General features: G+C 38.1%; 1 protein-coding gene and 1 long non-coding RNA gene across 4 annotated transcripts; both read left to right on the forward strand.

Moving 5' to 3' along the window:
• Window positions 1–1876: 1876 nt before the first annotated feature.
• LOC145657639 (uncharacterized) lies at window positions 1877–2849 on the forward strand. The gene is made up of 2 exons (XR_014123512.1): window positions 1877–2095; window positions 2194–2849. It is a non-coding gene; the product is annotated as an uncharacterized LOC145657639 (long non-coding RNA).
• A 3300-nt stretch (window positions 2850–6149) lies between these two features.
• On the forward strand, window positions 6150–10315 carry calua (calumenin a). Of its 3 annotated transcripts, none has more exons than XM_027014274.3 (7): window positions 6150–6224; window positions 7433–7669; window positions 7815–8008; window positions 8177–8343; window positions 8545–8605; window positions 8822–9021; window positions 9330–10315. In XM_027014274.3, the coding sequence occupies exons 2-7, from the start codon at window positions 7449–7451 to the stop codon at window positions 9432–9434; spliced, it is 948 nt and encodes a 315-aa protein (XP_026870075.1). In that variant the 5' UTR covers window positions 6150–6224; window positions 7433–7448; the 3' UTR covers window positions 9435–10315. The 3 variants fall into 3 exon arrangements, with proteins under 3 accessions (XP_026870075.1, XP_035379639.1, XP_026870076.1); XM_035523746.2 differs by having other exon boundaries at window positions 6163–6186; XM_027014275.3 differs by having other exon boundaries at window positions 6224–6365.
• The last annotated feature ends 2176 nt before the right edge of the window (window positions 10316–12491 follow it).

The following is a 12491-nucleotide window of genomic DNA, read 5'->3' on the forward strand; positions in this document are numbered from 1 at the left end:
CGGGAAGCCTTCTGAGGATCTCTGCTCTGCACACCTGTTCACACAGATATGAGAGAGTTGCTGTGGAGATAGTCCCACCTCCGGGTCCCTCAAGCTGGGAGCAGAAGGCTAGGACAGTGAGATAGAGCAAGCACACTATCTCTCTCTCTCTCTCGCTTGCTCTCCCTCTCTGGCTCAGTTGTTTATGTGTTTGTCAGGCTCACACGTCACTCTCTCAAAGAGGATTGGAGAATTATTGTAAAGTGGAGGGAACCTAGAAATGGCACTGATACACTGTCACAATGTCCCCTATGTGTGTGTGTATGTTTATGTGCATGATGTGCCTGAAATCATGCCAAGCTTAGAATTCCTCTTAAAGTGCAGTAGCTTATGTCCACTTTTAAAAGTAGCAAGCAAAACATCAGTAAAATGTTCACAAATAGAGATGGTACTATGCTTGCTCCATCTCCACAGACTCCACCTGAATAGGCTCATCTGCAGGTGCCAGAGAACTGAAGTGGCTTAAGCACCTTGGCCATGGAAAATCCTCTTTAAATGTACAGAGGCTCTTACTGCCCTGCAGCTTGGTAAACAGTAATAAGAGCATTTGGACCTACTGCAACTGGACATTGAGAACAATTAAACTGTGTTTAGGGGAGAACTAAAAAGAGTTTGATTCATTGCTGTTGGTAAGCTTTACTTTTATATGCTTCATGTGGTTACAGTGAAGATGAGTCTCATGTGGAAAGCCTTTTTCTCTAAATGGCAACTGTCAGACCCAGCCACATGGCATGGATGTGCTCAGCTACTGAGTTAGTTTGGGTGGTCGTTATGTGTGGTAGTGTGCTTTGTCAGGTGACTACTGAACCAGATTTTTACAGCTAAATTAAAGCATTGCTGTTAGCCCTGCACATGCTTCTTAACTAATTAAATTTTTCCTGCACTGTTAGATTAAAAAGTTTTAATATACCATGTCTGACCTAATTACTAAATGTAAGAATTCAGTGTTTTTCCTTATTTGCAGAATGTTTTAATGGATTAAAATATATATGTTTACAGACAAATTTAACAGTGTTATGATGCAATTATTATAAGTATCAACATAATATGATAATATACCTATGAAGCAAGTGATACAGTAATACCCAGTAGATGCATAGAGTCTGCCAATGTGAAAAATGACTTTTGGTAAGTACCAAGAAAGTGAGAACTGGCTGTGACATTCAATAGAATGAAAAGCTGAAAGTGAAACTAATGTTTCGATAAAACGATGCCTGGGTTTCTGTTTACTAAAATATTATTTTCTTGCACAAATAATTATTGTAAAATGAACAATTTGCCTTTTAAAATTTTAATAATGAAAATGAGACTTCCGAGGCCATTTAGTTAAATGTTCAAAGTGTGTGACTTAACGGTTATTTTTTCAGGTTTTGGTTTGTTGTTCTCGCTTTCTCTGCATTTTCGCTGGACTACTACAAGAGAGATAAATGGAGAATTTAAACGATCATCTTTCACATGCAATAAGAAATGCTATTACTTTGCAAACTACCTCGTGTCTGCGCAGATATAGCATCGGTGGTGGAGGAATGAAGCTCTTTCCTTTTTTTTTGCAGTACATCATGTTTTCTCTCTGGTTGCCATCTTCTGTGGCATATTGCTTCATTCATTTGATCTATAGAGGGCACGAAACATTTTACAGTTTACCTGATCAAGTCATTAGTACTTAAGGACAGATGACAAATTGGCTGCTTTTTAGCGTTACCCTAAAAGTAATTAGATTAAATGCTTCTAATAGCCAATGTCTGAAAACCTTTATGTTAAGACAATACCATTAATTTTTCTCCTCTTTATTTTTTCTTTTTAAATGGCTTTTCTACTTTTTGAATGTAAAATTTGAATCACAATTATGTACACACAGTTATTAATCAAAGGTTACATGCTGGCTAAATATGGCCATTAACTGCAATATTATAACGAATAGTGCCGCGGAAATTCCCATGATTCAACAATTGATGTCATATTCCCATCCCACTTAAAATCCAGGAACTACACTGGACAGATTTTACGTTGTGCTGAATTCTGAACATCGCAGTAACCCACTTATATATTTGGGAAGGTAAGAATCTTACGTTTTATTGAACGATTTTTGTTGGTACGTGTTTTTATATTCCGTTCAAATGATGTCCTTCCGGGATTTTTGTTTCTGACTTTTAGGTAGCCTAGCTCTGCGCCGTGATCATGCCTGTGGTCTACCTGCTGGAGTGGTACTTTATTGGGACAGCACTTTCGATTTTAGCGGCGATCTACGGTATAGTTGATTCTGTTGGGGGTTTGATGTACACCAAGGCAGAGAACCAGTGGACATCAAGCGACTGCACTGCGATGGATGTCTCTGTGCCTCGGATCAGGAATAAGGCTACAAAGCACATTGGACTTAAATGAACGTTTCGGTTTGAGTTTTGGGTATAACTCTTCTGAGCTATGTGTAGCCTACGGCTTAAATATAGCCTTGCACTGGATGAACTATGTATACGACAAGAAATCCTTATGGAACTGTTACCACGTATGATTTAAAGACAAACTTGCAGAAAAGCAACAGTAGCCTGTTGACAGACTACATGTTGTTTATCAGATAGCAGCTTTTTAATTTGTGGAATTGGCCAGTTTCTGAGTTTTGTTATACCATGGACCACACTAATCTGTTAAAGATGATTCTTGCTCACATTTGTTTATGTCTCTTATTCATGTTAGTAAGATAAAGAAATATTACGCTACATTGCTGACATTTCAGTAAAATGTTTTCTTTTTTGTAGATTTTTGTAAATATAACAAATTACACACTGTAATAAATGTACACTGGTGTGTCTGTGTGTCTATGCTCAGAACATTGCCTCATTTAGATCATCTTACTATACAATATAAACATCGAAATCACTACGTTTATACCAGACCTAAGGTCTTATAGCCAGACAAGACCATGGAAAAGCATACTGTGTGAGTCTGACTCTCTGAATCTCAGGCTATTCTGCTTTTGGCCTAAAGTAGGTCTCAGCCAAGATGAACCGGCTTGACAAGTTCAACATCCAGGGCCTGATCACCGGAAACGTGTAATGCTTTACATTTCTAGCATTTCACAGACAATTTTATCCAAAGTGACTTTTCTGATTACTAGTTCAGTACCTTAACTGCTAAGCTACCTCTGCTCCTGACAGTGGTTAAACATACTCTTGGCTGGTGTATGTTTACTAACATATTATGTAATATTTAACATACTCTTTAGATTAAATCAAGAATGCGTTGACAAAAGTATAATTACTGGTATAATTAATTATTTGGTTTACATTTTTTTAATCACATTTGTTACCTCTCCTTTTCTTATTTGTCAAGTTTCAAGTTTCAAGTTTGGTTTATTTGTCACATACATAGTCATACACAGTACAACACGCAGTGAAATGGTGGAGAGTGCTCTGTCCAAACTGAGGAAGAGAACCAGGGGTGCATAGAGAAAAAAATATATATACAGATAAATATATATATACAGATAAATATATATAATATTGTCAATATTGTCAATAATGTATTTTCTTTAGATTTGAAGTAATCATCTTTAATCTGAATCTGAAAGGGCTTATATATTAAAAGTCAAGATTCCTTTTACCTCTGTTTAGCCGGCAACCTCCTACTAGAGTTGATGTTTCAGGGCAGGTGAATATTTTTCTAGCACTAGGGACCAGCATGGTCAAGTGTTATGAAAACATTAACATTCATTTGAAGGGATTCCTGAACTGATTTATTCTGTCTGAAGCATTCTGTTTCTCAGACACTTTGTGTATTCACACATTGTTATTTATAAAGTGGGAATGAGATCTGAGCAAGAGTGGGCCTGTCTGTGATCAGAAACCGAATAGCAATGAACAAAGCAGATGAATGAGTTTGCCTGACAAGCTGTAAATGATACTTGATGTTGCAAAAACTGTATTGTGTTATCCACCACTACTTCAGAGAAAGAGAGCGCGAGAAGGTCATGGCAAGGATTCCCATGATGCCTTGTGCCTGCCTGCATACTGTAATTAGTTTAAATTTAACATCTTAAATGCTAGTTACAAATGTTATGTGTATGTGTTTAATTCATTCAGTCTAGCATGTGTATTTCTGTTTAGTCTATTAACATACTTAGAAATTGTGTCTACTATCTCTATGTTGTGTGTTCTTTTTGGTTAACTTCAATTTCTTCTTTTTGTCAGTTCTGTTCTGCTTGCATACTATGTATGAGCTCTAGAATAAAGGAGCCCTTGTCAAGTACTCTTCTTCTATACTATGCTAGAAAAGGAATAAAGACACAAAACTAGTTCTAGTTTCACAGCCCATCAAATAATTCAGGAGTGGATGATGAAGAAGATACAACTTGAAAGGGGTATCCCAAAGTATAGTATATCTGCTCCCTGCCTGATGTGGGTAGTCAGATGAGAGCGAATGGTTGGCTGGGGAAGTCGGCAACGAGAGCAGCACCACGAGGCTCATCAGTGGAACCTGGCTTGCTCCATGAAAAAAGATGATGATGATGATGGCAGAGACAGCACGAATCCACCTACCATTCTACAATGGTGAAGGCACTTGGGAGCCATACTCTGCACAAACAAGACTGCATGGAGATCAGAGAAGCATGCTGGAAGAGAGGACACTGTGCCAGTCAATGCAACAAAGCTGAGCCAGTTTAGAAAAAGAGCTGCTCAGTGAGGAGCAAACAGCCTCCAGAATGAACAACCATTTACATTTTAGCTGACATTTTTATCCAAAGCAACTTACAATTATAACTAAATACACCTTGAGCAATTGAGGGTTAAGGGCCTTGCTCAGGGGCCCAACAGTGACAACTTTGCAGTGGTGGGACTTGAACTGACAACCTTCCAATTACTAGTAAAGTACCTTAACCACTGAGCTACCACTGCCACTCTCAGCGTCAACTCCACAGCTAGGAAGATCAGCTGCTACTGCAGACTTTGCAATGAGTGCAGCTTGGGCAGAAAGCAGATCACAGCAACATGCTGCTCACCAGATGTTTAAGAAGCAAAAAGTCAGGATAAATTGAGAGGGAGAAGGCAGCTTCTGGTCAAGGTGGAAGCCTGGGGCCACCTGCTGCCAAGGAGCGGGCAGTGAGCACCCCGCAGGACAACGTCTGTGGAGAGGCCGCAGCATGAGCGGTGCATGTCCGTGCACATCAGGTAATGTGTGGGGTTTATGTGGAGTGCTGACCCTTGAGGGGAGGCTATGTGGCGTCTGCCACTCACCAACAGAGATAGACAAAGATGGTTTTGTGCCTCCCTGAATAATTAATTAGATCAATTTAAATGTCTTAAATTTGAACATTTCTTAAATGTTAGTTAAACATATTATGAGTGTATGTAAGTTTAGTCTGGTCTAGCTTGTCGTTTACTGTTTATTAGCATGCTGAAAATGTGCTAATAATCTTCATGTTGTGTGATCCTTTCCCTGATTTCCCCCTTTTAGTCAGTATTTCTCAGCTTGTTTTCTGTTTGTGTGCCCTGAAGTAAAGGAGCTATTCTCAAGCAGAAGTGTCTTCTGATTCTTCTTCTGTGACAATGCTACATTATGCATATAAAATCAGTGCATATAGAAGTGGTGAGTTATTATAGGCACAAGTTATGTGTTGGGACCAAGCGGCTGGTGTGAGTATATATAAAACTTGTTTATGCACACACTGAGGGAACTAAGGTTCCATATGAGGTCAAAAACATGTTCATACTTTAATGTAAAGGCTATGTTTTAAGAAGATCATTGGGGATATTTGTCACACATGATTGAATATGAAATCCAAACCTATGATAGTCATTAGGCTCAGCGAGAACCACGGAAAGGAGACCCAGTATCCATCTCAAATTTGGGGACGTGGCAAGTCGTACCCAATCAGATATTATACGACGAACACTCGCAAAGCTAAAAAGATGTAAACGGTCTATTAATCGATGTCTACTTTTGGGTTTTGATTGGCCGCATTAAAAAGATTGACCAATCAAAACTTAGTACGTAAAGTTTGTGTTGCAATGAACTTCCGATGTTGGTTGCAGAAGTGAACCAATGAGCGAATTGAAACACTCTGTTTGGGCTATGATTGGATCCCTGACTTTTTTTTAACCCCTATATAGGAGTCAGGGGCTTCTGTGGTCGGGTATCCTTTTAAATGCCCACGTAGGTGGTTAGCTATATACTGTCGCTCGGTTTACTTCGTGAGTAATTAACCTAACTATCCTTAGCTACAGTTACAGTGTAATATGATTTTGGTATTTGAAGAACAAATTGTTAGCTAGTTTTTATTAACTAGATAGCTACCTACCCTATCAAATGTTAAAATATCCGTTTAACTAACGGTATGCTAGCTAGCTGTTCTTACTCTTAGCTATTGCATTAGCGTTCTTGCTAGCTAACACTACATATCTGATCAGGCACATTTAGAGAATGTCTTTTCTTTAGCTACTCGTCCTGTCCTTCATTCTGCATGTTTTTCTTTTGAAAAATATTACATGTTCAGAGACTGTAGGCGCCTGTCTAGTTAATTTACTAGCTATCTAGCGTTAGCGAATCTAGCTAAGTTACCATATATTTTAGATTGAAGCCAGTTTGGTTATTAGATATGTAGATAATCCACTGTCCTGCTCTCGTTTGTTAGACATTTAGCCAGTGGTGCCTGGCTAGCTATCTTAGCTGTTTCTATTAGATTGTGGACTGCCGTTTTATATTTGGTAACTTTGACCTCTCTGTAAACACTTGAAAACATGCAGAACATTGTAGACATGATGGGCATAACCTTTGGGAGGTCGTGATGTATACTGCTGCAAGTTAGCTGAGGCTCTTGTAATTACTGTCAAATTTGTTTTGCAAGCGATGTATGTAAACTGTTAGAAAACCGTTAAGCTACTTACTTACCCTTTTATTACAAATGGCATGTTACCATTACATAGAACTTGGGTGCTGCGCTCTACTGAATATTGAAAACTTATTTATTTTATCCCATTTTACACAATTATTACTCAAGACACTAGCTAGTTAAGTAGACTGCTATGCCCTTTTTGGGAAATGTGAGGTTACAAATGAAATTAAGCCTAATGGTATTTAAACCTGACAGTAAAAAACGTTTAAATACCATCAGGTTTAAAAATTACCTTGATTCAAAATGGATGGGGTAAAGTAGGTACCAGTTTTGATACCTGTTTTTCAACCACAGCTGGGCTGTTTCACTCACCACAAATCTAGATACCTGTCACTAGAAAATTACATTAAGTGTATGAATTTATGGAGTTGAGACCTTGGTGGTCAGACTGTCCAGAGCTAAGTTAGCAATTAGTTCATCACTGCACAGATACCCATGGAAGACTGTTTGTCATTTTATCTATGGTTAAACCTATATGTCTGCTTGCTGAATTTTGTCATGCCACAGAGCTCCGGTGTCAAAGATGGAGATCCGCCCTCTGCTGATGTGTTTTGCACTGTGTGTGGTCTACGGCTCCAGCAAGCCCACAGAGAAGAAGGAGCGTGTGCACCACGATATGCCACTCAGCAGCAAGGAGCACAATGACGCTGAGAACTTTGACTACGACCATGGTGCCTTCCTTGGCGAGGAGACGGCAAAGTCCTTCGATGACCTGACCCCGGAGGAGAGCAAGGACAGGCTTGGGTGAGGACTGTCAAGGTAGCCGATCGCCTGTGAGAAGCTGCGATCATCTTTCTGTGAGATAGAATCTGAATAAATCTGGGCTTAGGTGAGAGGGAGCTTGTTCCTCTGCACAGCATGTCACCATCTTCCTCTTTCCATTCCTCAGCAAAATCGTGGATAAGATAGATGACAATCAGGATGGCTTTGTCACAGAGACAGAGCTAAAGGTGTGGATTAAAAAAGCTCAGAAGAAGTACATCTATGACAACGTGGAGAGGCAGTGGAAGGATTTTGACATGAATAATAATGGCGTGATCTCCTGGGATGAGTACAAAAATGTCACATATGGGTCCTACCTAGGTGTGTTTAAGAATGTGTAGCATTTTATTATTAAGAATGTTATAGCATTGTAATAATTGTAGAATGTTATTGCTGTCCAACTGTGAGTGGGCACACAATCATTTTTGAATAGTGTTTGGCTAAAGTAAGTGCCATTTTAGTGGATGCGAATTATATGTGCCCTATTAGATGATCCTGAGCCAGATGATGGCTACAACTACAAGCAGATGATGACCAGAGATGAGCGCCGCTTCAAGATGGCGGACAGAAACGAAGACCATATTGCAGATAAGGAGGAGTTTACTGCCTTCCTTCACCCGGAGGAATATGAACACATGAAGGAAATTGTAGTGCTGGTAGGTTTAACAAAATCTTTCAGAGTCTTTGAATGTATTGGTTTTATTATATAAGGTTCTAAATCAAAAAGTTTCTTTGAGGTAATTGGAATGCAGAAGAGTAGCTCTTAATCTAAGGGTGGTTGGAGTGCTAAAATATCTTCATTTGTGTTTTCCTGATGTCACTTTCACCAGTGTCTGTCTTACCTTTGTTCCTATTAGGAGACCATAGAGGACATTGATAAAAATGGGGATGGTTTTATTGACCTGGATGAATATATTGGTAAGTGGTGAGACAAGATTAACTAAATAATAAAACAGGCAACTTTATTGTCTGGGATGGTCAAAACTGCATTAAAACCAGGAGCAAATTTCTAGGAATCCAGATTTCACCCCAATACATTTCATTGACATTGAAAAACAGGAAGGTAAAAGCAGGAATGTTTTAAGATGGGAGCCCAGTTTTAGTCACAGCTTTGTGTTTGTGTCTGAATGACAGGTGACATGTACAACCATGAAGATGAGATGGACGAACCAGAATGGGTAGCTACAGAGCGTGAGCAGTTCTCCGAATTCCGAGACAAAAATAAGGACGGGAAGATGGACAAAGAGGAGACAATGGACTGGATACTGCCCTCAGACTATGACCATGCAGAGGCTGAGGCTAAGCACTTGTTCTATGAGTCAGATGCCAACAAGGTGGGTTAGGACAGGTGCAGTAAGAAGTTCATCAGGGTTAAGTAAAAAGATTGAAGACTTAAACTTAAACCTGAAAAACAGTGATCTAGTAATTAAACAGTAGAGGTGGTTTGTCAAAGGTCCAGCCATATTTTTAAATAAGGAACATGGAAAAACTGTTCTAAGCTCTCTTCCTAAATCCATTTCTATTCATTTAGTTTCTTGAAGCACAAGAAAAAAACTTGTTGCTATGCTTTACAGAAGCATGTTTCCTTTTAATGTGTTGGGTTTGGTAACTATAATTTAATTAATGCTATCCTTTCTTTCAGGATGGCAAACTGACCAAAGAGGAAATACTCAACAAGTATGACTTGTTTGTGGGAAGTCAAGCAACTGACTTTGGAGAAGCATTAGTACGACATGACGAATTTTAATTTTTCTAGTTCAATAGCTAAGAACTTTTTTAAAACCTGATACAGTAAGTAATATAATTTATTTTATATGCCATAATTTTTGACACTAAAGTATCAGAGAGTAATGGACTCTGCTTTGTTTTACACTCACAGTTCTACTTCCTTTTACATTGTTTTGTTTTGTACTGTTTGGGGTTTTTTTGGATTTTTGAGGGATCTTTTGCTTTAATCTTTGATTCATTGCCTCACATTCCAAAAATTCCATTGTATTAGTATTACAAAGATGAGTGCTTTAGAATTTAATGTGTATTGATTTAAACTGGCTTAAATATAAAAATCAGTTCACTGCAACTGTTTGCTGTTGTGTTTTGAAAACAGCCTGTTAATATTTTGGATCAGTGTAATATAGTGCAGTATACCCTGTGCTAATACACATATTAGGATTTCTATAAAATCTGCATTTCTGTAGCTGAGGTTGCACCAGGTGTGCTGCTTCAAAGAAACTTGAGTTGAATCCAAAGATGATTTTGTTCAGATGGACTCAAGGCTACCATCGAGCTGAGGTCATCCTCCCTGTCTTGCTTGAAGAATGCAAAGTCCTCCATCCACACACACACGCACGCACACACGCACCATCTGATTGGCCAAGGGGCCATGAGGATGGGCTGCTGCTTTCATATTCATTGCTGCTTGTCTTATTCTTGCCCTGATGAGTGTAGTTGCAACACTTTGACTTCACTTTTTGCATTCTATTATGGCCATGCATTTAGGGGTTTTATGTGTCATGTGTATAGTCATTAAGGGCTTTTTAATTTTGTTTGTTTTGCTTTGATCTGACAATGTATGAGCACCTAAATATTTCAAATTGTCAATTTCTCATTAAAAATAAATGAGTACACTGACTCATTTTTGATTGTTTAACTTTACTGTCTTCTATCATCTGCCTTTTACAGTCATTCATAACAGAAATATAATGTTATTTGTTTTTCTGCTGGCTTTGCCTTTCATCTTAGGGCAGTGATTTCTATGAAATGCAAATTGCAATGTGGTCAGTCTGACTGGAGAACCAAAATAAACACACGGCAGTGTTTTGTTTTTGTTTTGGGTTTGGTTTTGTTTTTTGCATTTGATAAAACCTACTCCCTGTTTCTCTAATGGTGGTCCTGTCAATCATGTCAAGGACTAGCCCTAATGTTTAAGGAAGAAAAATTACCTAATCACACTGTCCTGTGGTGGGTTTATGTCCCTCTGAAATATGAAAACAGCTGGAGTTTTATAGAGGGAAATAAATTCTGAATAAGATTTTGTATTAGATGTACTTATTGCCAGGTTCTTCTCTTGTCTTGTTTTGAACACACCTTTTAGCTGGTTTCAACCATGCATCAGAAAAGGAACGATGTCTGTGTTTATTGACCATTGTGTTCTTTAAAAAAAATAAAAAATTTTAATTGATTTTCAGCATTTCGTACGTATTTAGACTACATGGTTTGTGTATGTGGAAGGCCTAAATGTATGCTTGGTTTTATTCAGGACAAAAGTAACTACTCAGTAGTTCATTAAACTTAATGACATAACTGACGTTTGGCGCCAATTTTCTATAAATATTTATTTTCCGGCCTGAGTTTGTAAGTGGGAATTGTCAGTAAATTAGATTGTTAATGCAACAGTTTGCTTTGATGTTTCCGCTTGGCTCCTACGAAAAGGAAGCATGAGAAATCTGTAGGACCTGGACCTCAATAGCTTTGGATTGAATGATTATTACTATAGTGTTTATTTATCTAGGCAGGGACAAAGCAGAGTTCACTTTGTATTTAAAACGTAAAGAATTTAGAGTTTGGCTCTGCGTACATGGGACTCACTCACCGTCTGCGGCAGCCTACTGAATGAGGTGTGAGCTCAGTGTAAGACGCAACTTCGCCAACCTCCCGTTGCCACATCTATGTTCAGTGTGGTGGATAACACACAGCCATTGGCTCATTATCAAAAATAACCTTGACGTTAACCTGATGCCATTTATTTTGCTATGATTATTAACTTTATACTCCTAAGGAATAAATGACACCATATAGCTAATGGTTTTGATAATATATTTTTATTATTGGAATTGACTTTTACAGAGATCCATAAATAAGAGGGTAGCTAGCTATCAGTGATCACAAAAAAAGGTCAGGAGGTCAGTGCCTCTGTCCTAGAAGCAGAAGCTCCATTGAGCACCAGGAAGGGGAATCATATTAAATGCCATCATTAACTTATTCTTATAACAATTTTTTATTTCTTTACATAATAAAAAACATTTGTGATTAAATTAGATCCATGAACCAACTGTTTTTAATGGTAACCATAAATAGTCCACTTGTTGATATTAAAAAGCCTACTTTTTTATCGGAAATACTAGTTTTTGAAGTGATTCTGTTGGAGAAAAAATTCCCAACACACACACACACACACACACCACACCACACCACACCACACCTTGGTGTCTATAATATGCTTCATGTTGACATTAATTGATATATATATAATGTCTTAATACAGAATCAAGTATTTGTTATATGGAAAATATCTGAATGCATATTATAAACTTATTTTGTTATCCTGTGTCAAAAGGTCAGCAAATTAATTCTACCTGAAAACTACATAGGCCTAGGCTATTATATAAGGGGTAGCTCCTAACTATTAACGTTATTTGATGAGGAAGGTTGTATTCATTTTCCTTTATGAAAGCAAAGGGAAAACTGAAAAACGTGTACATGTTAAAAAGGAAGCAGTCAGTCAGGATCCATTAATTTATTTGTCTGGATTAACTACACAAGCAAACGTATCAAGTTCGTCTGATTCGTAGTAAGGCCGCCACCTAGAGGAATTAGTGGCTGTGTCTTGGAGTACTACAAAGTATATGGTGCAAAATTGTGAATTTTTTCTTATATTTAAGAACATTTATTGTATATCAGATTTTATGAAAATCTACTTTTGGGAGCGAGTCTGTGGAAGAGTAAACAGCCAACAGCAAATTTTGTATAGTTAATTTGAATAACTCGTTCCTACACTTGGTTTCCACACGGATAGTTTTGTTGAGCA

This window comes from Electrophorus electricus, chromosome 4 (genome assembly GCF_041902795.1).
Source record: "Electrophorus electricus isolate QZ-2024a chromosome 4, ASM4190279v1, whole genome shotgun sequence".
In the NCBI taxonomy this organism is placed as follows: Eukaryota; Metazoa; Chordata; class Actinopteri; order Gymnotiformes; family Gymnotidae; genus Electrophorus; species Electrophorus electricus.

What these genes read in the sequence shown, in the direction of transcription:
- calua (XM_035523746.2), top strand. An exon ending in CACATATGGGTCCTACCTAG is followed by an intron (nt 8,009 to 8,176) that starts GTGTGTTTAAGA and finishes GTGCCCTATTAG; the next exon opens with ATGATCCTGAGCCAGATGAT. An exon ending in TGAAGGAAATTGTAGTGCTG is followed by an intron (nt 8,344 to 8,544) that starts GTAGGTTTAACA and finishes TGTTCCTATTAG; the next exon opens with GAGACCATAGAGGACATTGA.